General features: G+C 41.6%; 1 protein-coding gene across 4 annotated transcripts in view; it reads right to left on the bottom strand.

Annotated features, from left to right (window-relative positions):
* Positions 1–26,526, bottom strand: part of TDRD9 (tudor domain containing 9) — a 154,007-nt gene that overhangs the window by 28,356 nt on the left and 99,125 nt on the right. For all 4 annotated transcript variants that reach the window (XM_042447002.1, XM_042447003.1, XM_042447004.1 and 1 more), the window contains exons 15-25: positions 25,015–25,146; positions 23,836–24,001; positions 22,921–22,984; positions 21,705–21,768; positions 16,204–16,248; positions 13,882–13,935; positions 10,712–10,828; positions 9,328–9,435; positions 6,274–6,374; positions 3,850–4,023; positions 143–254 (exon numbers count right to left, since the gene is read on the bottom strand). In XM_042447002.1, the coding sequence (XP_042302936.1) occupies positions 143–254; positions 3,850–4,023; positions 6,274–6,374; positions 9,328–9,435; positions 10,712–10,828; positions 13,882–13,935; positions 16,204–16,248; positions 21,705–21,768; positions 22,921–22,984; positions 23,836–24,001; positions 25,015–25,146 (1,137 nt within the window). The remainder of the gene's footprint in view (positions 1–142; positions 255–3,849; positions 4,024–6,273; positions 6,375–9,327; positions 9,436–10,711; positions 10,829–13,881; positions 13,936–16,203; positions 16,249–21,704; positions 21,769–22,920; positions 22,985–23,835; positions 24,002–25,014; positions 25,147–26,526) is intronic.

The raw sequence follows: 26,526 nt of genomic DNA, 5'->3' as shown, positions 1-26,526 counted from the left end.
GTTAAATGACCTGAAATGACACATGGGAGGAATTGTGGAAGACCCACACCTACAACCCATTCCCTGATCACCTCCCACTATACAATTCACCACTCTTACTAAATGGTGACATATACAGCTTTGAATGTTTAGGAATCTGTACCTCTGTGACATTGATAGATAAATCCAGGCTGCTTATGGTCTGCAGATTTTCCAAAGTGTTACTGAACTTCTGTACAGGAGTCACTGTATGCTTCTGAAAGTCCACATTCACTCTAAAAACAAAATAAGTGGAATATAATGCCACTGTTTATGACAGCTTCCAATAAGGTCACACCTAGCTATCTTTGACAGCCATTTTGTTGTTGATGCTGTTCCTGGCTGGTAAATACCCTTAAAAGGTTGGTAAGAGAGAGAGATTCTTTTCTAAATACTAAATAGACTACAGTATTACTATTTATATTAATAAATTAGCCTTAAAGATTACTAAGCTGCCTGCTTAAGTGGAGTGTTGATGTTCAATCTGTCCATTCAGATTATACAACCGATCACAAACTGGGAACTTAGATAAGCAGACGGTGGCATGACGGACATCGAAAAGAACTCTCAACTCCTTAATTTAAAGAGAAAAAGATGGGAACCACACCTGTTTCACTATGTCGGTTGCAGAAAAAAAGAACTTTGACGACTTGGCTGATTACCCTTTTCTGCTATTCTATTCACTTATTTGTATGGAACGCCTTCTTGTTTATGGCTAAATCAGCATGCTTCAGTTATAAGACTGATTTCTGTTAGAGGTGAGGTGCATTTTTCAGCCCATGGCTACTTTTATGCAGGAAGGTCCTTACTGTATTTCAAGCAAGAGCATGAAGTTGGGGCAAATCTAATTTTTAGCATAGAATCATAGAATCATAGGAGTTTATCAGACAAGGGAAACTGGAAGTATAATCCAATGGCAATCCGAACGCAATCATGGGGTTGAACGTTACTGCGTGATAGACTACCACACGCAAATTCAGGCAATGGCATGCTATTTTCGGGCAATGGGAAACCAGTTCAAACGCAATTTGCATTCGTGTAAATTCGCTGAACTAGTGAATTTACATAAATGCATTCTGGCCCCACTTTCTTTTCATTCGAAATTAAGAGAAATTCCTCACGTGTAATAAAGTCCATAGAGTTGGAAGAGACCACAAGGACCATCCAGTCCAACCCCCTGCCATGCCGGAAATCAAAATCAAAGCATCTCTGACAGATGGCCATCCAGCCTCTGTTTAAAGACCTCCAAGGAAGGGGACTCCACCACACTCTGAGGCAATTTGAATACACACATCCCCCGCAAAAAAGAACCCTCATACAAAGCCTAGCTCCATTTTATTCACATCTATTCAAAACTAAAGCAGTATCTCTCTCTCTCTCTCTCTCTCTGTCTCTCTCTCTCTCTCTGTGTGTGTGTGTGTGTGTGTGTGTGTGTGTAATATATAGCCAGCATATAACTTCAGAACTTAGAAATAATGATTTACTTGTTAACAAGGGCAGAACTAACTTCAGAATGGGAACTGGAAACCTGTATATGGTTACGTTTACATACATATGATTAATTGCTTCATTCATTCATTCATTCTTCAAAATCTTATTAAAACATACTTTAGTGTTTAAAACATTATACAGCATGTTCCCAGAAATATTAAGCACTTTACCTCATTCAAAGCATACACATAAATGTTCCCCCTGTTTTGGGGTGGGTTTTTTTGTTTGTTTTGTTTTTGCAAACTGTAATCTGAGAGTCCATGTAAGCATGACAGACACAAAATTCAATAGCCAACTCCAAAATTCAACATCCTGAGAATTTTTCATTTACATTTAAAAATATGTTTCTTGCTCCCATGATGGTTAAGCTGTAATGTATATGCACAGTATAGTGAGATCTTTGGAGGAGCCAGTATGAAACCAGACAAAGGGAATGGCTATTCCCTATGATTAATCTCATGTTCAATACGGAGGAGGTCTAAGGAGTCCTCCTCCGTATGGCTGTGCTCGATACCGAGAGCATTAGACATCCTGATGATCTGTTCATAAAATGTCTTAACATCATCAGTCAGTGAAGCATTGTCGAGGATTACCAAGGCCAGAGGTGGAGAAGGCTGTCTCACAGACCAAGCCAATGGAAACAAAGATCGAGATGAACCCGTAGAGGTATCCAAGTGGACCCCAAGGACAGGGCGCTCTTTCAAGGAGCCTCGGCGCACCAGTACCGGTGAGGGTTCAGGCGACGCAATCCAGACTGACCCGTGTTGGACAGATTGTCAAGTGGCTGGAGATGTAGGATGGCGTCTAGAAGCTGAGGCCTTGTGAAGCTGCCCGATGTCAACCAGCATGTAATAAGCTTGGGAGAGAGACTTGCCTCGGTAGACTTAGGGGTCTTGTCCCCTTTTTTAGAGCTGGAATCATCCCTTTTAGGGGCTGAATCAAACTGTATCTTTCTGGATGAAGCAGCCACCTCAGGGACAATTTCTGGCTGCAAGATCTGTTTGTAGAGTGCTGCTTTCAGACGAGAGTCGTTCTTGCGAGCCTGGGGAGTGAGCAGCCTACACTGAGGACAGGAGCCAACATTGTGGCCTTCTCCCAAAACATAAGAGGCAAGTATCATGTGGGTCTTGCCTGGGAATCTTACCCCTGCAAACAACACAATGTTTGAATGAAGTCAAGTGGGAAGCCATAGCTTAAGTTAGGTAGTCCATTAGGCAGAAGAGTGGTCAAGGGTCAATCGATTCATGTCAGTCACTAAGGGAGTCCAAAAGAGTGGTCAAACATTCCAAGTCAATACCAAATTTCAGTAGAAATTAGGACTTAGAAAGGCTTGGGGAAGCAATTCCATAAACGGAGCTCTCTAGAGCTGCTAGCGTGACGGACAAAAAGAACTGGAGAGGCGCGGGACCGTTAGAGGGCTTATATTGGGGTGATCAGGATGGGCAGAGCTACCGCCAAAAAGTTGCAGATTGTTGCAAAGTTAACTTTGCCCAGCGATTCTAGAAGGTTCCAAGCTTACTGTGCAGGCACAGATAAAACTCATTTGTGTGATTCACAGAGACCACAAAGAAGAAGTGACATCTCCTGAAAGATATATCCATCAACAATCAAAGCTTCTTTTTACCTTCCAAGCCTATATAACACAGCAGAGCTTAGTAGTCATGAGTTACCTGTAGAATTCCAAAGACCAATCACAAGACAATGCACAATAAATGCAAGATATATTGGTAAGGAAAATCACACTGTATGTCTGGTGTGGGACTTGTGTGGCCTATTAACAAGTAGAGTTTGGCACCTGTACCAAAAAAACTGTGATAAACAACATGTCTAAATTCTCCCAAAAAGTGGATTCAGTAGAATTTTCCATAGATAGAGCTTTAGTGGTCTGCATTCACTCCTCCAGACCAGATAACTGATTCTAACTTACTCAAAGAAGATGTACCTGTATTTTGGCAAGAGCTAGGGTGGTGTAGCTGTTTGAGTGCAGGACTAGGAAGCTGGGAGAGCAGGGTTCAAATCCCCACTCGGCCCTGGAAACCTACTGGATAATCATGGGCAAGACACTCTGCCTCAGAGGAAGGCAAGGGCAAACTCAAATCTTTCCAAGAAAACACACTTATAAGTTTGCCTTATGGTCACCATAACTCAAAAATAACTTGAAGGCACACAACAATAACAATCACCACCTATTTGGCATATTTTGTTTCTGTTACCAAATGCTAGTTTTCTTGGCCATATACACAACTCTGGCCATATGACTGTGTTTGAGGAATATAGTTTAAGTGAAACAAAATGGTCCCCTTAAGGAATGGAACTTAAAATCTCTCCACAAGAGCATACCGTGTGCCTCTTACAGTCGTAGTTCCTCCTCCTTCAATTTTGCCCTCAATATCTTCTGGAGAATGTACGTTAAGTTCAAGCTGCATCCGGAGCTGTGACATCTTGAGGGCCAAATACACTGCTGGAAGAACTATAAACCTTTCTGTTGGATTCCGGGAAAATTCTACAAAGGCTCTATATTAAAACAAACAAACAAAATGGAGTAAACATTGTATTCTGAAGATCAGTACCAAGAAAACTGTTGAAATCCCCTTAGTGCCCCTTTAGTGAGTCCTCCGTATCCATGGATTCTTTATCCATCGATTCAAACATCCACGGCTAGTAAAACTTTGATTTTCCCATTTTATATAAGGGATACCATTTTACAATGCCATTGTATTTAACGGGACTTGGAACATCCACGGGTTTTATCTGCAGGGGGTCCTGGAACCAAACATCAGTGGATACCAAGGCACCACTGTAGTATGATTTGGTTAATATTTAAAAGAAGGAGATGAAAAATGGTTGCATTTTCGACTTATATTGCATCATCTGAAACAATGACAAATGAATCATCATAACTTATGCACGCGTGGCTACAAAGGCAAATGATACTGAGAGTCATCTGGTCCCTTTCCACAGTCCCACTACCTTCACAGGTAATTCTGATGGGAATTTGATCAAGGGTCTTCTCAGTGGCTACTCCTAGGCTTTGGAATCCCCTCACTAGGAAAGACATGATGGCTCCCTTCACACTCACCTTATGACAACAAGTGAAAGCTTTTCTATGCCAACAGGCACTTATGAACTGTCTGTGAGGGCTTTTAATAGTGTGCTCTTCTGTTTGTGTATGTGCCTTCAAATCACCTGTTGATTTATGGTGACCGCATGAATTTCATAGGGTTTTCCTAAGCAAAAAATACTCAGAGGTGGATTTGCCAGTTCCTTCCTCTGAAATATAGCCTACAGCACCTAGTATTTGTTGGTGATCTCCCATTCAAGTTGACCATCTCCCATCCAGGGCCGACCCGCTTAGCTTCCAAGATTAGATGGGATCCAATAGTTTTATGGTATTGTTAACTTTTCAATGGTTTTGTATTAAATGGCATTTGAATGGAACTTCAGTAATAGTATTTAGTGTTTTGAGTCTTTGTGTGTCCTTTTATCTATATGTGTTTTAATATTTGTAAGAGCAACACAGTGTGGTGATTTGAGTGTTGGACTATGCCTCTAGAGACCAGGGTTCAAATACACACTCAGTCATGAAAACCCACTGAGTAACCCCTGGCCAATTCATACTCTCTCAGCCTCAGAGAAAGGCAAAGACAAAACCCTTCTGAACAAAGAAAACCCCATGGTAGGTTCGCCTTAAGTTGGAAATGACCTGAAGGCAGACAACAACAACAACAACAACAACAAAGCTACCCCAAGTCCCAGATAGGAATGTCAAACTTCCTGCCAAGAAATAAAATGGCTCCATGGGAAATGCAGTCAGTTCACCAGGATGTAGCTGCAATTGAGATTAAGCAAGATTACCTGGGGTCCTTTCACATACAAAATTGTAACACTGGGAGCCAGTGTTATGTAGTGGTTTGAAATTCTGGACTAAGATTCCAAGAGACCAGGGTTTGAATCCTCACTCAACCATGAAAAGTCACCAGGTGTTCTTGGGCAAGTCACACTCTCTCAGCCTCAGAGAAAGGCAATGGCCAATCCGCTCTAAATAAAACTTGCTAAGAAAAAACTGTGCAAATTTTGCCTTAGGGTTGCCATGTCAGAAACCACTTGAAGGCACACAACAACAAACAGTAGCATGACAATTCCAGTTTAACTGTGATGGTTCCATCCCCAGGGAAGCCTGGGATTTGTAGTTTAGGGAATCATAGAATCATAGAGTTGGAAGACATCACTTCTCAGTCAGAGAATGCTAACCCCTCACCAAAATACATACCCCAGGATACCACAGGATGCAGTGATAGTAGTTAAACTGCATAATGTGAGAGATCCCCAGGTCTGAAATTGTCTCTCCTTGAGGTTGCTGCCATTGTCCAGAAATAATGCAGTTGGACATTAAATACCATCCATCCCAAGGAATCCCGGAATATTGTGGCGCCAGAGCTTCTGAGAGAGAAGACCAAATATCTCATAGAACTAAAAACCCCAAACGAAATAGCATGACGGCATGGCAGTTAAAGCAGTGTCAAACTCATTAACTGTGCAATGTATATGCAGCCTTAGTGACCCCATTTGAAGGTTGTGAAAATAGGGAGGGAATTTTACCAATCAGTGTAAAATGGGACAAGAAGGGGAGTAAAAGGTGGGACATAAGAGAGATGAAAGATAGCAATGATATTCCCAGTAATCACTTGCTGGGTGGATATTTTTATTCCCATGATGATGAACCATTAAAAATATGTTGTGTGCTAAGAACTGCAATTCACTTACTTGGTCCCATCATAAGAAATAGATTTTACTTGGCCACATTGTCTGAACAGGGACTGAAGCTGCTTATAGTAGAGGAAGCCATAAGGGGGAATGTTCTTCAACTGTTGAGAAAAAAATATGCATGTTCAGAAACGAGTTCTTTTCTCTCCCCTCCTTCCCAATTTTACAGGAAGTCGTTGGATCTGAATTGTAATTTTGCTGGTAAACCACATCGTTTATGCAACACATTTCCAGACAGTTTCAAAAGGAAGTGTTCCACAAATTGTGCCAGCTTGTGAGTATTGTCAGCTACTCTGAGGGTCTTTGCAAATTATTTTCACAAATGAATAATGTAATAAATAGAAGAAATAGACAATATGATCAGGAGAACTTAAGGAAGAATCAAGACAAAGATTTGAAGTCACCAAAACAAACAAACAAACCCAGGGGATACGAGGGAAGCAGAGGAGTGTTTTATAGGAACCAACTTAGATGGTTGGTTCAAAAGATAACTATGCTATTAATTCAGCTTTTTTATTTATTTATTTTATTATTTATGTCAAGGATTTATATTCCGTCTTTCTCCCAAACTAGGATTAAATCTTTCTTTTCCAGTGTCTCCTTAGACCACACTTAACTCATAGAATAGGGAATTTAAACAGATTTTGTTTGCATGACAAGCAGCATCTGTTGAAATTCCCTCTTCTATACAATCATTAAAGGAACAGGGGACTTGTGTCTTATTTCACCTGGGCTGTATCCACACTGCAGAAAATATCCAGTTTGACACCAATTTCACTGCCATGGCTCAATGTTATGAAATTCTGGGAATTGTAGTTTTGTGTGACATTTAGCCTTCTCTGTCAGAGAGCTCAGGTGCCACTACAAACTACAATTCCCAGAATTCCATAGCACAGAGCCATGGCAGTTAAAGTCATGTCAAAGTGATTTATTTCTGCAATGTGGATACAGCCCTGGTAACCCTACCTCTGACTCCCATTTTGGCCCAGTGCCTTCTTAGCATCCAAGGTTCTGCCACATGTCAGATCTCTTTCTTCCAACAGATAGGAGCTTATCACACTGGCCTTTCAGAATGGTCCCTGCGCAGAATGAAAAGGGATGGGATGGGAACCAAACGGGGATATCACCTGTTTTATCACACACAGGAACTTCGCCGATGCTGCCGGAAGGGCCCGTTCTGTTCCACATCCATCCCAGAGAGGGTGATTTTCAGGAACGCTTCTGAATAGTTCCAGCGCATGATCTTAACAGGTGATAGCTCCGTTCCATTCCCATACCGCCCCTTTCGTTCCACACCAGGACTGTTCGAAAGGCCCATGGATAAGTCTCATTGAATCGTCCTCATCCCTGGGCCTCATGTAAGGTTTGTGCTGGCTTTTCTTCTCTTTGTCCCCAACATCCTGCCTCCTTTGCTCTCTTTTCCCTCCACCAGGCTTTGCTCAAATCCATCATCTCTCTGAAGCTGCCTATGCACTTCCAGCAGTTTTTGCCAAACTTCTTTGGCTGACATACTTACCCCTCTTCCATCAAGGAGAAACAGAACAGGAATTTTAAAAAACACAGAATCAGCAAATTACAGAGTACGATGAGACCTCAGGAGGGTTGGAAATAAGGCCTGCAACTCCTAGTAGGCCAGGACAGCAAAGCCAATGCTGGGAGATGCAGTCCAACCACATCTGGAAGTGCACAAAACTTTTCTTTCTTGAACAATTATGTTCTAAAGCAAACTCTTAAAGATTTAATAGAATACCACTCTACACTGTTATAGCACTTTTTCTATGGCTGCCCCCTGTGGAATTTTGGGGTTTATAGTTTAGTGAGACCTAAGAGCTCTCTGGCTGAGAATGCTAAGTACCCTCCCTAAACTGCAAATCCCAGGATATCACAGGAAGCAGCTGTGCAGAGGAATTGGAATAATAGTGCTATACGTGGGCCTTTGGTATTTACTGAGGTTTGGTTCCAGGATCCCCTGTGGATCCAAAATCTATGGACACTCAAGTCCCATATGTTCAATGACTTAGTAAAATGGTGTTCCTCATATAAAATGGCAAAAACAAGGTATGCTGTTTAGAATTTGTATATACTTTTATATTTTCAAGCCAGCACAGTTGATACTGTGGATAAAGAATCCGGATAAGGAAGAATGATTGTAACAATGCAGTGTGGTACTGGCCTTACTGTATGTCCAGCAGACTGCATCTGGGATACAATGAAGGATAAACTGTACAGTATCATATTGTCAGTTACTCTGAGGGTCTTTGCAAATTATTTCACAAATTAATAATGTAATAAATAGAAGAAATAGACAATATGATCAGGAGAATTTAAGGAAGAATCAAGACAAAGATTTGAAGTCGCCAAAACTAACAAACAAATAAAACCCAGGGGATAGGGGGGAAGCCAGGATATTAACTGTAAATTTAAGAAGGGAAATAAGGCGCGTTCAGACCGCCCCTTGGGGCGGCCTGTAGGCGCACTTTTCCCCGCCGGATCGGGGCCTAGCAGCAGAGCGGCAGCCGCTGAGCCCCGATCCGCCGCTTTCCGGCTGCGGGGAGCGGCAAAAGGCCCTTCCCCGCAGCCTGGAAAGGGTGTCCTTGAGGCTTCAAGCCCCAAGGACACCCCGCGCGGCGGAGAGAGGAGAAAGGGGACGTTTGGCCCTTTCTCCTTTGGTCGCTGGCGCAGCGTTGAAGGCTGCGCCCACGGACCAAACCAGGAAGTAGCTCCGAACGGAGCTCCTTCCGGGGTTGCGGAGGAAGGCCACAACCCCAATACGTCACAACCGCGCCACCTCGTTTGGAGGCGGCGCGGCTGTGATGTATTGATGACGGTGGTCGTGTGGAACGGCCGCTGCCATTTTGTGCGCGCACAGCGCGCACTAGGGTTAGGGCAGTGCAGCAGAAGCACCGCCCCGTCTTAACCTGTACGCGCTCTGCGCTACTTTTAAGCCTGTGTGTACGGGCCATAGATGAAGAAGGAAGAGAAGGAAAAACTGCAATAGCAATTATTAGCTTATTGTGTATATAGTATGGGCTACTTCAAACTTCATGAACATACCACTACAGTTGTTTTAGGATCATTGCCTGATAGTTCCTCACACAGCCATTTCTTCATCATATTGACCCAAAGTAAAATAATTTGGATAGAAAGCTCCAGCATGACCACCTGAAAAGAAGAGGAAAGCTGCTATTTTAAAAGGTATGCCTCCCCTTAAAAATCTATTCACTCCACTGTTATGGCCACTGAATAATCAACTAATCAAGGGAGCCAATACTGATTTCTGGTTATTTAAGCTTCAATGCCTGGCATGTGAGCCCCTCATACAACCTCACCTAAGATGCTATTTATGTGACATATCATCATCATCTACTTATATTCCATTTTTTCCAAAACAGAGATTCAAGGTGGCTATCAAGAAATTTAAAACAGTACATTTAAAAAACAATACAAAAGTGTGTGTGCGTTGTGTGCCTTCAAGTTGTTCCCAAGTTATGCTGACCCTAAGTCAAACCAATCATAGTGTTTTCTTGGCCAGATTTGTCAGAGGTGGTTTGGCAATGCTTTTCCTGATGCTGAGAGCATGTGACCTGCCCCAGGTCACCCAGTGAGTTTCTGGCCAAGCAGGAATTGAACCCTGGTCTCCAGGTCCAGCACTCACCATGACACACACTGTCTCCAAAGCATTTTTAAGTATGACATTTTAAAATTTTCACCTATATATTGGGTCATATCAATATGAATAAAGAACTTGTTCCCATATCAGTGGTACCCGGGATACGAATGCGCCGCCTTACGAAATTTCCGGTTACGAAAAAAATCCACTGAAAAAAACTGTTCCGGGTTACGAAGGTTATTTCGGGTTACGAAAAAATTTTTGGTGCTTTTCGGCGCTTTTTCGCACGAAATCGCGGCTTTCGCTATTAGCGCCTATGGCTTTTTCGGCTTACGAAGATTTGGGTTACGAACGCGGCGGCGGAACGAATTAAATTCGTAACCCGGTCGGCGGTTTACCATGTGTGTGTAATAAAATCATGAAAACCAAATTTCACAAAACATAAAACCTGTTCCTTCATGGCTGGGGTTTCATCCATCTGGGTATTACATTGGTACAACTCAAATGAACATTAAAATCATTTTAAGTCTTACTACGGAGGTCCAACCACACATATTTTAATATTAATGTGTGCCTCATCAGACTTAGCGTGAAACAGTGGTTTGAGTGTTGGACTGGAAGTCCTAGGAACCAGGGTTCTAATCACCACTCAACCATGGAAAACTACTGCTGACCTTGGACAAGTAACATTCTCTTAGAGGAAAGCAATAGCAAATCTCCTCTGAGTAAATCTTGCCAAGAAATCCCCAGGATGGTGTGCCATAACCTGAAGTTGACCTAACAGCAACAGCAAAAACAAATTGCACCTGACACATCCAGTTGCCTCACCTGCAAGAAGAAGCGCTGCTTGTAGACATGCTCATGATCCATGGCAGGAGGGTGAGTATCGACGTGCATATTGAATTTGCCAACTCTTTTTTTCAACTCCTCATACAATTCAGCCACCTAAAAATTGTTAATTCAATATTAAAGCATATTAAGTAGCAATAACCTCCAACAAATAGCTAGGTCAGTCTCAGAGTTTTAACATTTGTTTTCATAGCTATAGTTCAGAGTTACTTACACAGAGTTCCCTAGAATCCTAGTCTTCTGTGAGGTATTGCTAGGGGTTCAGCAACAGATTTTGATTACAAAAATAATACATTTTTTTAAGTGTAGATAAAATAATTTTAAGGTAGGAGTTCCCTGAGACCTGGACATTATTAGAACTGGATAAAATATCATTTTGTTCTCAGGAATGATTTAAGATGAGGGCCATGATTTAAGAATGATTTAGGGGCATGTATACTGGTTGAGTATCCCTTACCTGGAAATCCAAAACTGTTCACATGCGTGGCTAATGACAGCTTTGCTTTCTGTGGCTCAGTGTACACAAACTTTGTTTAATGCACAAAGTTATTTAAAATATTGTATAAAATTACCTTCAGGCTATGTGTATACGGTATATGTGAAACAAAATGAATTTTGTGTTTAAACATGGGTCCTATCTCCAAGATATCTCATTATGTATGTACAGTCATCCCTCCATATTTGCGGCTTTGATATTTGCGGATTTGATTATTCATGGATTTCATTAATATGTTCTCTCTAGGACTGTCTAGGTCCTCCAGTGCAACTCTGTGGTCAACTTTAACTAAAAGTTGCACTGAAAGACCATTTGTAGCTATTCCAGTGCCATTCTATGGTCAGTGTATGTTGGACATTGACCACAGAGTTGCACTGGAGGACCTAGAGATTCCTAGAGATGTGTCCTCTCAGGTAAAAACAGTGTTTTTGTTATTTGCGGTTATTTCCATATTCACGGGGGTCTTGTTCCCCTAACCCTAGCAAATATGGAGGGACAACTGTATATGCAAAAACCGGTATTCTAAAATCCAAAGAAATCCAAAATCCAAAACACTTCTGCTCCCAAATATTTCAATAAGTGAGACTCTATCTGTATGTATATGGAAATATTTTAAAATCTGGAAAAATCCAAAGTCACTTCTGGTCCCAAACATTTCAGTTAAGAGAAACTAAACCTGTATCTTGAATCCCAGTTTTAAAAGCCACAACTTTGCCTTGCATGAAAATGCTCACCCTATTCAGAGAATAGTTTGGTCGTGGATACATGCCCAACAGTTCAATGCAGCTATTTAACAGGAAATTTTACTCCAAGCAAAATATGAGTAGACAGTGTGTACTGCCAATGATGCTCTTTGGGATTTTCTATTATTTTCTCTTTCAGCATGCTACCCACTCACTAATGTTGCAAGTATTTCTGCAATGTACTTCCTGCTTGGTGATGTACTAACCTTAGTAACTGAGCATCTTAACTTAAACACATTCTTTGGCTGCCCTTATTACTTCTTGACAGCAGTAATATGCTGTCCTGTTCAGATACAGAGTGCTTTTAATGGATCTCAGCAGTCCAAATTACATGTGGTTTCTTTTTTAAAAAAACAAAACAAAACAAAGCTCCTCCATTTGCCAACCTCAGTCCTTAGTCCACTGAAAGGTGGGTGAAGGGCAAGAGTGAAAGTGAATTGAGGCAGTGATACTGGAATACGGGTAATTAAGTTTTCTTCCATGCCTCACAAAGGAAGCTGGCTTATGCTGAGTTGGAGCACTTTTCCATCTAATCTACCACTCTGATTGGCAATAGCTCTGCAGGACTTTAAACAGGATTCTTTCTTAGGGGTTATTCAGAAGGTGAATATAATCCCCATAGAATGTGGGTTGAATCTTTGTTGTTCACATGCATTTCTAATTCGCCCAAATATGAGTAGACAGTGTGGGGTGGGAGCTGCCAAAAACCCCACATTACCCAGGATAATCTATTTCGGGTCCCCCCCTCCCTCCCGATTTCCTAAAATATTGCATTGTCAGCTGTGTGAATAACTAATGCAAAGAGACCTGAGATAAACCAGAATAAAACTCTGCATGCCTTGAACATGTTTTGTATACATCTGCATCAACTCCATGTTTATTTGCGGTGCTGACAGGTATGAGCAACAGAATCTGAATAAATGCGGTTCCAATTAAAAAAAGGGTGAACAACAAAACCAGAATACATCAGTGAGATTATTCGTACAGAAGAGCTGGAAGGAAAAAAGAATGTCTGAATAACCCCTTAAGTCTTACTGGGAGATCCCCTTATAGTCTTCTTTTTATTTGTTGATTTCACTTTATTTATGTGTGTGTAGGTCCCCCAAATCAGACAGCCTGCAAAGCACTACACTACACCACACTGGACTTCATTAACAGTAAGGCAAATGGATCACCCAGTGAGATAAACAGTGACATGATGTGCCTGTGTATGTGCCTTCAAGTCACCTGTCAACATATGAGGACCCCATGAATTCCATAGGATTTTCTAAGGGAGGAATACTTAGCAGTGGTTTTGACAGTTCCTTCCTCTGAAATATACTCTAGAACATCTGGTATTCACCAGCAGTCTCCCATCCAAGTATTGACCAGGTCTGACCCTACTTAGCTTCCAAAATCAAATAGAATCAGGTACCTTTATGTATGTAGGCTTCCAATATACCCCACCTTTAATTCAGTACTTGGATCCAGAGTAGCAAACAAGTACAAATGTAAAATTTCTGGAAATTTTTAGGCCATGAGAAAAGGATTTTCCCCACAATGTTTCTGAAAAATTGGGAGGGCGGAAACATTAAGAGTCAGTGTGGCCTAGTGGTTTCAGTGTTGGACTATGACTCTGGAGAACAGGGTCTGAATCCCTGTTCAGCCACCGAAACTCACTGGATGACCTTGGGCAAATCACACTCTCCCAGCCTCAGAAGATGGCCATGGCAAATCCCCTTTGAAGAAACTTGCCCTGACTCCCCCACCTTAAGGTCACCATGGGTTGGGACTAGTGAACAAAGCAGTGATTTGCTCTTCCTCCTCTTCTCTTGAGTATTATATACTACAAACCACTATGCAGGTATTTTGTATAATGGGGAAATAGAGAAAAAGGGTAAGAAGAAAGCAAAGAGTCATGTCCACTTCACCTCTCGGATTCTCTTAATGTGAATACAGTTGGAACGTCCCCATTCGAGTTCATCCTGAACGAGAAAAAAAGGATATTTTTTTAAAATCAGTTGTTGTTGTTGTTGTTGTTGTTGTTGTTATTATTATTATTATTATTATTATTATTATTCCATTTTATTTATGTGCCACATTTCTCCCAACATGGAGCCCAAGGCAGTTTACAGTAGGGTTAAATCAAGACAGAGCTAAAAACCTGATGATATGATGAGAAGTTGCAGTTAAAAATCCACACACAGGAAAGCATTTGACAGGTTCTTGTTTCAAAATCCTGCCTCCTTTTTTTTTTAAATCCACAGAGGTTTTGTAGTGAGAATTCAGGTGAAGAAACTGACTACCTGCCAAAAATATTCAGTCAATCCAAAGAATGGACAATGCAGAGCAATGACAACTGTCACTCTGCTTGTACTTTATGGTCTGGAATTAAGAACCCTGCACCCATTCCATGGATTAAATCTCTGAACAGCTCTTATAAGCATCAAAGCAGGTCAGCAAAAGGCAACAAGTCTCTCAGGAGCAGGCCAACTTTATCTTGCCAGTTCAACCCCATCTTGTTCCCAAGTGTCTGTGATAATGTGTGTGTTGTGAGCCTTCAAGTTGTTTCCAACTTATGGCGACCCTATCCTGGGGTTTTCTTGGCAAGATTTGTTCAGGTTTGCCACTGCCTTCCCCTGAGGCTGAGAGCATGTGATTTATCCAATGTCATCAAGTTGGTTTCATGGGCAAGCTGGGAATTGAACCCTGGTCTCCAGTGTCATAGTCAACACTCAAATCACTATGCCAAGCATTCAAAATAGCAAGAGACTAGGGCCTAATATCCCTGCCCCACACCTGCTCAAAAAGGCCACACAGAATGGTACTGCATCATGATGTCCTGTGATTCTGCAGCATTGAGAAACAAAACAAAACAGCAGATATATGCAGCAGGAAGGATGCAGGTACAATGATGAGTATTCCTCTGATGCTCCTCCACTTGCCACCCTCAGTTCTTAGATAGTGGAGAAGGTGGAATGGTGACCCATCATGTCAATAATTTACTGTAACATACTGATTACTGGACTTGTTTTGTCATAGGGCTTTCACGGCTTTAGTGATGTTTTATCATTGCCTTCTTCTGCATGGTATTGGCCTCCTTTGAGCTAGCTATGGGGCCACTGCCAATGACTCTAAGAGATCTTCCACCAATGTCCTCACCCACTATTACTGTTACCTGGTAGCAGTTTGGCACATTTAGTCTGGCTCAGTATGATGTAGTGTTTTGAGCACTGGACTATATATGACTCTGCAGATCAGGGTTTGAATCCCAGCTTAGCCATGTAAACTCACTGGGTGACCGTGGGCAAGTCTCACTCTCTCAGTGAGGATGGCAATGGCAAGCCTTCTCTGAAGAAACTTGCCAAGTAAACCCCATGATAGGTTCACCTAGTGATCCCCATAAGTCAGAAATGACTTGAAGGCACACAACAACAACAACAAACTGCACCAAAATGCTGTCTGATGTGGGAGACTCTACCAGCAGCACTGCTACCACCAGCATAGTCTCTTGCTCACAGGAGTATGCAGTCCCAGCACCAGGGAAGAACTACATAACTTTAAAGTAGGTAATGAAGACGCTGAAATAGTTTTAAAATTCCTATACCTTGGCTCAGTCATTAACCAACATAGAGACTACAGTCAATAAATAAGAAGATTTAAGACTTGGAAGCGCAGCTATGAAGGCACTAGATATGTTCCTTGAGTTGAAAGTCAGATTTATTCACAATATTTCTGATTTCTACATATGGTTGTAAAAGCTGGACAATGAAGCAAGCTGACAGGAAGAAAATCAACTCATTTGAAATGTGGTCCTAAAGAAGTGTTCCACAGATACCATGAGCTGGTAAAAAGACAAATGAATGGGCCAACAATACAATAATGCTTGATAAAGTAGAAGACAATAGGCAAAGAGGGAGACCGCCCTCCAGGTTGACTGATTCAATGAGGAAGCTGCAATCCTCAGTTTTCAAGACCTGAGCTGGACAGCTGATGATCGGGTATCTTGGAGGACTCTCATTCATTGTTTTTTGTTTTTCTCCTTTAACCTTTCCTTCCTTTATGGTCGATAATGCTAATTATTCTATGTAATATTATGTGTAAATACAACTCAACAAAAGTCATTAATTTGGCTTTTCAAAAGTTCAATCTGGCATTATGCAAGGGAAGAAAAGAAATACACTTCAGCACCAAAACTTTCATTATAGTCCAACAATCCAAGATGCCAGTCAGAAATCATCACTGGAACTAACCTTGGGATGTCGAAGCTTTCCTTTTTTTCTGCTTTCCTGCCATTCCTAAAGTTTAAAAATGAAAACATTTTATAACAGACTGTAAAGAGAAGGTAAACATGGCCATACTGCAACCATAGTCCCATGTTTTTTGAAAGTCAAGAAAAGGACTGTCTAAACAAGTGCAAGATTGCTACAGGCTGAGTATCACTTATCCAGAATTCCAACATCTGGAATACTCCAAAATCCAAAACTGCCCACAAGGGTAGCTGTGATAGCAACATCTCTGCTTTCTGATGGTTCATCTTACACAAACTTTGTTTCATGAACAAAATTGTTTTGAAAAATTGCATAAAATTATTTTCAGACTATGTATATAAGGTGCATACAAAACATAAATGACTATGTTTAGACTTGGGTCCCATCTTTAAGGTATCTCATTTTGTATATCTAAATATTACAAAATCTGATCAAATACATAAACCAAATAATTTCCGGTCCCAAACATATTGGATTAAGGGATACTCAACCTATATGATAAACAGCTTTCAATTATTTTCCCATTTAAAAACTGTTCTATGCTGTCCTTTAGTTAGAACTTTGAAAGGTACTTTACAGTTGCCAACAAAACACAATAAAATAGTAATAATGGTGAGCAGCACCTCTTTTAAAAGGGCACACAAAAACAAATCATAAGAGAGACAAAATATATCAAAGAATTAAAAGTCAGACAAATAAAAAGTCTTTCTGTCCAGCAACTAGAAGAGTTTAATACAAGTGTCAGGTGAGCCTCAATGGAGAGAGAACTCCAAAATGTAAATGGGCACCACAACGGAAGAGGAAAGCCTCTGAGCAGGGCCTGTCCAGAACTAAAGTCAAAATGTTTCCCACATGCCACACCATAGTCTAAAAATGGAAACAAGCCAGATTAGCAATTGCATCTTGCTTAAGCATTCAGACAGGGTCTCTTACCGTACCACTATATAGCTAACTATTTTAGAGGATTTAGGGCAGGTCACAGGTAGGCTTGCCATTTCACGGCGGTGGGCGGGACTTTCCCACCTCCTGGGGGGCGTGCCCAGTCCCGCCCCGCCTTCCCCCCATTCCCGGGTGGCTGCCCGACTCAGGGCTCCCAGGGCTGCTGCCTCCCTTTCATACATTTCATACAGTGCTGCGCAGCATGTCTGGAGCAGCAGCAGCGGCTGGAGCTAGCAGGGGGCGGGGTCTGCTGCTCTGCCCTGCCCCAATTGGCCAGCCCTCTCAAGGAGCCAGCCCTCTGCTTCCTTATTTGGGCATGCTCCAACTCCAAGCAGGGAGGGCTTTGCACTCAGGCAAGCTGCTTTTAGTTCTTCCCCTCTTTCTCTTTCTCTTTCCACTCCTTCTCTTCTTGTTAATCCATTTTTTCCTTCTCCTCTTTTTCCCCTCCTCTCCTTTTTCTTCCTTTCTTCCCTCTCCTCATCTTCTTTCTCTCTTTGTTCCTATTCTTCTTCTTTCTCCTCCTTTTCTTCTTTCTCCTTCCCCTTTTTTCTCCTCCCCTCCTTCCTCCTCTGCTGTTGCTGTTGTTATTGTTGTTGTTGTGTGCCCAACTCCTTTCTGACTTATGGCAACCCTGCCTCTAGTCCTCTTATTTACCCCCCTCTCTCTAAGCCCCCCTCCTCTTCTTCTCAGGGGTCCAGGGCTTCTCAAGGCTTTGCCCCCATTACAAAAGAAAAAAGACTTTGCAAGGGATCTGACCCATAAATCCCCCCTAAGTTGAGGCATACCTGGGGAAAAAGAGGGGGTGAGGGGTTTTGGGGGAGGGTGTTGGAGGAGGCAAGGAAAAGGAGGAAGAGGGGAATTGCTAAGAAGGCTTGGGAGTGGGAAATGTAGTTTGTAGTGGCAAAAGGGGGTGCCTGTGGTCTTTCAAATCCTATGCCTGTTTGGGAGTGGGAAATGTAGTTTGCAGTGGCAAAAGGAGCTGCCTGTGGTCTTTCAAATCCTATGCCTGTTTGGGAGTGGGACATGTAGTTTGCAGTGGCAAAAGGGGGTGCCTGTGGTCTTTCAAATCCTATGCCTGCTTGGAAGTGGGACATGTAGTTGTAGAATTGGGCGGGGGGTTATTTGGCCAGAAAGAGAAGTACATTTCTGCCATCTGTCTAGGAATAATGCCAAAATGTCCTCCATTTTGAGCAGCCGAAGAAACATGCATTTATATTAACATTTTTAAAAAATTATCAAATTTTTCATGTGTCCTCCATTTTTTAAAACGTGTCCTACATTTGTCCCGGTTTGGAGGTCCTGATTTATGGCAACCCTAGTCACAGGGCACATTGTGTCTTCCATCATTTCATTATAAAACCATTAGAATACATTTGTTGCTTGAAACATAGGATGGGAGACACTTGGCTCAAAGAGATTACGTGTGAAAGGGATCTAGGAGTCCCAGTAGACCACAAGTTGAACATGAGTCAACAATATGATGCAGCAGCTAAAAAGGCCAATGCGATTTTAAGCTGCATCAATATAAATACTGTGTCTAGATCAAGGGACATAATAGTGTCACTCTATTCAGCTTTGGTCAGACCCCACCTGGAATATTGTGTCCAGTTCTGGGAACCACAATTCAAAAAGGATATTGAGAAGCTGGAACATGTCCAAAGGAGGACAACCAAAATGGTTAAGGATCTGGAAACCATGCCCTATGTGGAGAAACATAGGGAGCTGGGGATGTTTAGCCTGGGGAAGAGACGGTTACGATGTGATATGATAGCCCTGTTTAAATATTTGAAGGGATGTCATATTGCGGAGGGAGTAAGCTTGTTTTCTGCTGCTCCAGAGAACAGGACCTGAAACAATGGATGCAAGCTACAGGAAAAGAGATTCCACCTCAACATTAGGAGGACCTTCTTGACTGTAAGACCTGTTTGACAATGGAACACACTCCCTTGGAGTGTAATGGAGTCTCCTTCCTTGGAGGTCTTTAAACAGAGACTGGCTGGCCATCTGTTGGCGATGCTTTGATTCAGAGTTCCTGCATGGCAGGGGGGTTGGACTGGATGGTCCTTGTGGACTCTTCCAAGTCTAGGATTCTATGATTCTAACAGAGAGCTAATCTGTTATGAGAATTATACAATCTTTAGGCCATATGTAATGTTGAGGGGCCCTTGTAGACATCTGTCTCTTCCCAGAAAAGAAGGTTAAAACCCCATCCACAAATAACAATTATATCAATGTGCAGGTTCCCCCCACCCAGGGATCTCAATTCTCCCCGCAAAAGGAACTACAAAACAGTTGTTCCCAGGAACAAAAAACTAAGCCCCAGAAATGATGAAACTGGTAAGTTTTAGTATATGGGGCCTTTTCAGTGATAGCTCCAACCCTGTAGAATCTCTCCCATGAAATGTCCACCCAGCATCTTCTTTAACCAATTTAAATGGTCCTTAAAGACCTCTTAACTCCAATTTTGATTATGTAAAACATCACTTTAGCTAATAATACTTGGCCAAGTTTTTAAATTGCTACTGCTCCTTATTTATAACCTGTTTTCTGTGAATTGCTGGATGAGGTTTCAGTTGTTTTCTGCTGCTGTTTTGTTTCACCACTCTATGTTTGTATTTTATATTTTTTAGAGTATTTCTTTAATGCTAATTGTGTTCTCCATCTTCAAGTTTTTTTCTTGCCAGAAAGACAATGTATAAAAATAAAAACAAAAAATACGGGCAGATTGATTAAGGCAATGGCAGTCTTTGGCTCTAATCACAGAATTATAACGTTTGAAGAGATATCAAGGGCCATCCAGTCCAAGCCCCTGCCATGCAGGAAGACACAATCAAAGTACTTCCAACAAATACCACCCAGCGTCTGTTTAAAAAGCTTCAAAGAACAAGATTCCACCACTCTCCAAGGCAGTGTGTTCCACTGTTGAATAGCTCTTACTGTCAGGAAGTTCATCCTAATGTTTACATGAAATCCCTTTACCTGTAGTTTGAATCCATTGCTCCATGTCCCTAGTCTTTGGAGCAGCAGAAAACAAGCTTGCTCCATCCTCAATATGACATTCCTTTAAGCAGGGCAATCCTATCACCCCTTAGCCTTCTCTTCTCCAAGCTAAATATGCACAGTTCCCTAAGCTACTTCCTCACAGGGCATGGTTTCCACAACTTTTACCATTTTGGTTGCCCTCTACTGGACACGCTCCAGCTTGTCAACAACCATCCTGAATTGTAGTGCCCAGAACTGGATACAATATTCCAAGTGAGGTCTGACCAAAGCAGAACTGACTGATAGCAATAGCAAATACATTTCTACACCACTTTTCAGTGCACTTATGCACTCCCTAAGCAGTTTACAATGTGTAAGCTAATTGCTCCCAACAAGCTGGGTACTCATTTTAGTGACCTGCAGAAGGATGCAAGGCTGAGTGGACTCTGGAGCCCTACTCAGATTGAACTCATAACCTTGTGGCTGTGAATGGCTGCAGTACCGGCATTTAATCACTGTGCCACCAGGTATAGCATCTGGTGATACTATGACCTCCCTCGATTTAGGCACTATACTCCTATTGATGCAGTCTAAAATTGCATTTGCCTTCTTAGCTGCTGACTCATGTTCAGCCTGTGGTCCACTAAGACTCCTAGATCCCTTTTGCTTTTGTTAGTAGGACAGTGAATATGCTGTGGGTTTTGGACGGTGTTTTAAGGAAGCTTTTCCATGTACCACATCTTATTCAGATGGCTCTTTTAAAATTCAGGAAAACCCAGAACAGACTCACTCCGCATTTACATCAGACTCACCATTCACTACTGCATGTGGGTAGAGACATTCCCTTGAGTATCCCAGGGCCATACTACACAATTATAGTGCTATTCTTCCATTATAACTCCCAAGGTTCCAGTTTGCCTTAGAGTTGTCATAAGTTGGAAATGACTTGAAGGCAGATAACAACAAACCAAATCCAGCCTATGAAATCAGTTCAGGCAAGGGCATTTAGAATTCTCACAAGAGAGCTCTGGTGTCTCGCCAAACAACAAACTGGAGGATTCCACAGGATGGAACAATGCCAGACTTACATAACTGTGTAGTGTGAATGGCCCCAGATCCCAAAACTCTGTAGGGTTTTTTAAAAGAAGGTCTAGAACTTTGAACTTTTTAAAAAGAAGCTTAGAAAACTTTTGGAAAACAAAGGAATACAGATAAGATGAATCCCCCTATATTAGCCTTCTCTAAGTCTGCACTATATTATATGAACACACAATTTTCTGAAGAAAAGGTGTCATCCTAATTCACTTTTTTTTACATCCTTTACCCATCATATTCATGGGCACTACTTGAGGTTTAAAGTGCCAATATGCCAAAGATGGCATTAACTCCGGGCAGTGTTTACATCAACCTCTTATTACCTCAAGACAAAATTATTATTTTTCTTAGTACAACCACTTGTTATTATTAGCAACTGGGAAATCAGACTGCTCACTCAGCCATTTCTGGCATCAGTGCTTGTCCCTACATGTTTTTAGTTTCATCTTCTGGAGAGACATTATTACCTTAAAGGCATCAACGAGTGCAATACAATCACTTTTGCTGTTCCCAGAAAAATGCATTTTATTCCTGTCGGGGAGGAAACCAACAACTTAATCCAAGGTCTTCTAATACAGACAAGCTCATGAAAACATATTTTAACTTTATTGTATCTTTTAAAAATGCATTCCACTTTTCACATGTTTTACACAATGCTCAGGGCAGCTCATAGCATATAACAGATACAGGTTAAGTCTCCTTTATCTGGAATTCCAAAATCCAAAATATTAAAAAGCAAAACTTTTTAATGGTTGTCTGAAATAGTGATATCTTTGCTTTTTGATAGCTCAGTGCACATGAACTTTGTTTTGTGGACAAAATTATTAAAAATATTGTATAAAATTGCTTTTAGGCTATGTGTATAAGGTGTATGTGAAACATAAATGAATTTTGTGTTTATCCTGGCTTCCACCTCCAAGATATCCTATTATGTATGTATATGCAAATATATGCAAATACAGGTATTCCAAAATCCAGAATACTTCTGGTCCCAGGCATCTTGGATAAGGGAGACTGAACCTGTAACATATAATAGTTTTAAAATATAATAGAAATAGATAGATAATGTCAACACAAATGCAATATGGTATATCCTATAATAAAGTACCAAAACAAAAAACAAACAAACAAACAAAAACCAACAACCAAATTTCAAACAATCTGATTCAGGCTTCTTCAAACTGTATATAAAGATAGGGGGTCAATAATTCCTGGAGAATATTATACCACAGAAGGCAATCAGCTACTACATCTCTGTCCACCTTCTCTTTTCCTTCCCTCTGTCTTTTTACTGCCTTCCACTCCCTCCCCTTTCATAAAACTGAGCTGTAACAACAAAAAGAACCTTTGGAAGAGCCCAACTGCATCTATTATAAACAGTCCCCCAAAAGAATGGAATGAATGGATAAGGAGGCAACAGCAACTCGCAAAACCTAAGAAGATATACTGCAAGACCTCCTGCTTCTTTAGATGAGCCTGGTAGAGTCCTGAGACAGCATCATGTATTTCTCTCCTTGTTTTACACACTGCAGGTACAATATGTGTTTTCAGTTGATGCACATGCATCATCTGAAAAGAAAGGAAACCTGGTGCGACTCAATCCATTTGGTTAAACCAACTCATTTGTCAAAAATGGACTTTACCATTTCTATAAAATTGTACAGGTTGACCTCATAAAAATACCTGTAGCCATCAAGATGCTGTCTGAAAGGGACTGCAAAGAAATTGTTCAAGGAGAGGGCTGCAGCTATAAAGAAAAAAGAAAGGACAGTAAGTATTACTAACAAGTAAACAAATTAAAAAAAAACAAAATCAGCTTCCCATATTTCCTTGGAGAAGAGGCCCAAGATCAAATTACTACTTTTCTGTCAAGAGATTGCATATTGCTAAACATTACATGGAAGGGGCTGAAAGGAAATGAGTAGTGACTCCTGCTTTATTACCTTTTTCTTTTCCTTTCCAGGGGTGGACAATTGTGTTTGGTGTAGGGGCTAACCTGCATGAGTTGTGTGTGCCCCCCCCCCCAGACTCACAGTACTTCAAACTCAACTAAAAATCTGACCCAGAAATGATAATAAAACCACAAGTCACTTCTAGTTTTAATACCTGTGCTTTTTGGCCGATTCTGAGGTGGCATTGTAAGGCAAACTACTACTCCTGGTGGTGCAGTGGTTAAATGCCTGTACGGCAGCCATTCACTCACAAACCACAAGGTAGTGACTTCAATACCAGCCAGGTGTTCATGGTTGGCGCAGTCTTGCATCCTTCCAAGGTTGCTAAAATAAGTACCCAGCTTGTTGGGGGCAACTAGTTTACAAATTGTAAACCACTTAGGAAGTGCTTATGTGCGCTGATAAGCGGTATAGAAATGTACTTGCTATTGCTATTGCTCCTAGAAGGTTCGAGAACCAGTGATGAGATGTTCTGGGACAGTGGGGCAAAGACTGGCCATTGTCATCTTCTTTTATTATTATCATTTCTATTGCATTTCTACCCATGTTGTAAAGGAGCATGAATAGGAGAGGTCACTGTGTACACAATTAGCAATCCAGGTAAACAACTTGCTACCTTAGAGAAACTATCCATATTTGTTCTTACCTATTATAAGGCATTCATCCAGACATCCAAAGACATGCCCAAGAACAATGAGTTTGCCAAGGTGCTGATTCACTGGTAACTGTGCCAATACCTTTCCTAGGAAGGTCAGCTCACCATCATATGGGGTTGTTTCTTCAGAATGGACACCGATAGCAAGTGCTCCAATCTATATAGAAAAATAAATAAAACAAATGAACATGCCAACAGGAAACCATTGACCCAGGAAACAAAGTTTAAAACCAAGATAAGAGTGGCCCTGTCCCACAACACATTCTGAAGGCATCCTGATCTATTGTTTAAATCTTGGCACGATGTCAAGACATTACATTAATTAAGGGGTCCCTCTGGGTGTAGTTTCTCTAACTGAATGTCCCTCAGATATTGTTGGTCTGCAACTCTCATGAGCCTTAGCCAGCCTAGCACATTATAAGGGATTATGGAAGTTGCAAACCAATAAAATCTGCAGGACCCAATATTTATGTTCCCAATTACTGAACAGAAATAGAACGCACAAACATTCTATCCATGGTTTGCTTATTGTGACATGTAAACCAGGAACTCATAAGACAGAGACAGAAGCGAAAAACAATCCTTGGTTTATGACTTTGGCTTGTCTGGGAATCCAGAGGGCTACATGACTCCCACCCATTCTAAACAATTCAGAGGCAGAAAGTCCATAGGGTGTTTTGACCCACTCTCACTTTTAGTAGGAACCAAGAGGATGTGACTGAGTCCTGTCCACCAAGATCATGTATTTTCCTTAGAATTCTGGATAATCACCTACACTCAATTGAACTGAGTATCTCTGAAAATTATATTCTAAGTTCCTTAACATAGCTTAATGTTGTGCCTGCAAAATCTGCAACCTACTAAGATCAACTTCAAGCACTTATCTACTTGATCAAGTAGATCAAGTGATGAAATGGGAGACGACCTTTTCCAGGGCATTATGACCTTGATCTCTAGGAGCACCAGCACATATACTTCATTCATTGACAACAACGCAACATATATCGGACACATTCATCATTTACTAATTTTCTCTTGATCTCTGTTGTTGTTTTTTTAAGTCAAATTTCCTCTTAAACAAATACTGTAGTTAACTCCAGTGTTGAAATTTCCTCGTGCATATCTAAGTTAGTTATTTCAGGCGATAGACATATAAAAAAAAGCACTCACCTCCTTAAGGCGTAGGACAGTGTGCTCGATATCACTTATACTGGGAGGAGACAGAGCTGTTGCTAGCAAAGCCCTGGGTTCTCCCATGTCAAGTAGCTTCACCTTTAATACTGTAGTTTCCAATGGACATCGCTGAAAGGAAAAATAATTTATTATTTCCATTTAACTCTACTAGTATCCCTGAAATATGTCTGCCTTTACTGTCCATGCCACACTTAACAACAACTTAACAATCTCTTTACAAGCAGAAAGAACACACTGCTTGCTTCTAATTGTTGTTCTCTGAAAGGTCATTTGTGCAATCCCATATACAGTATTGGTATCTCTCTCTGGCTTTACTTCGCGAACAAAGATTCAGGAAGGACTCATCCCGCGCTTTCTACAAGCGCGTTGATGACTAAAAAGGCCAACCCAAGATAAACAAGTCCGGTTGCAGAAAGCACAGCAGAAAGTCTCCTTGGGTGATGTTTCCGAGTTGTGGTTCTTTCTGCGTTGTCGTTTCTCTTCGAGACTCGTTCGGTGTGAGCTTTCAAAAAAGGCTACAGCATTGTGGATAGTGCTTCTCTATGCCTCCTGATGCGAGGCCAGGGTGGACCATTGTTGGTGATCGATTTGGCCAAGCCTGAGGTGTTGTTTCAGGGAGTCCTTGTATTTCTTCTTTGGGGCGCCCCTCTTACGCTGACCCGTGATGAGTTCACCGTAGAATACTATTTTTGGGAGGCGATGGTCCTTCATCCTAGAAACGTGTCCTGCCCAGCGCAGCTGCATCCTCAATAGCATGGCCTCAATGCTGGTGATCCCTGCTTGCTCAAGGACAGTAACATTTGTCACATAGTCCAGTGTACGTTTAGAATTGTGTGTAAACAGCGCTGATGAAAGCGTTCGAGGAGTCATAGGTGTTGGCGATAGGTGCCCCATGTTTCAGACCCATAAAGGAGAATAGACAGTACAATGGCTCTATACACACTGATTTTTGTGCTTCGCCTCAAGTGTTTGTTACTCCGGACTCTTTTGTGAAGCCTTCCGAATGCACTATATCCCTTTGTTAGTCTGTGATCGATCTCTTTATCGATCTTGGAGTCTGAGGAGATGATGCTTCCCAGGTAGGTGAACTGCTGAACGGACTTAAGCACAGATGTGCCGACAGTGATGTGGGGATGGTAGTGTTCTTCCTGTGGTGCAGGCTGGTAGAGAACTTCCGTTTTCTTCAGGCTGACTTCCAGCCCAAAGAGCTCTGCAGCTGTTGCAAAGCAGGATGTTAGGCGCTGCAGAGCTGCTTCCGTATGGGCAACTAGGGCAGCATTGTCAGCAAAAAGCAGCTCACGGACTAGATAGTTTAGAGTCTTAGTGCGAGCCCTCAGGCAGCTTAAGTTAAACAGGCTACCATCAGTATGGTAGCGTATATAAATGCCGTCATCTTCTTCAATATCTGCCGTAGCCCTTTGGAGCATCATGCTGAAGAAGACTGTAAATAGAGTTAGAGCGAGAACACAACCTTGTTTCACACCATTA

This window comes from Sceloporus undulatus, chromosome 1 (assembly GCF_019175285.1).
Source record: "Sceloporus undulatus isolate JIND9_A2432 ecotype Alabama chromosome 1, SceUnd_v1.1, whole genome shotgun sequence".
Classification (NCBI taxonomy): domain Eukaryota; kingdom Metazoa; phylum Chordata; class Lepidosauria; order Squamata; family Phrynosomatidae; genus Sceloporus; species Sceloporus undulatus.
Note: the sequence above shows the minus strand (reverse complement) of the source record. Positions and strands in the feature narration are given on the sequence as shown.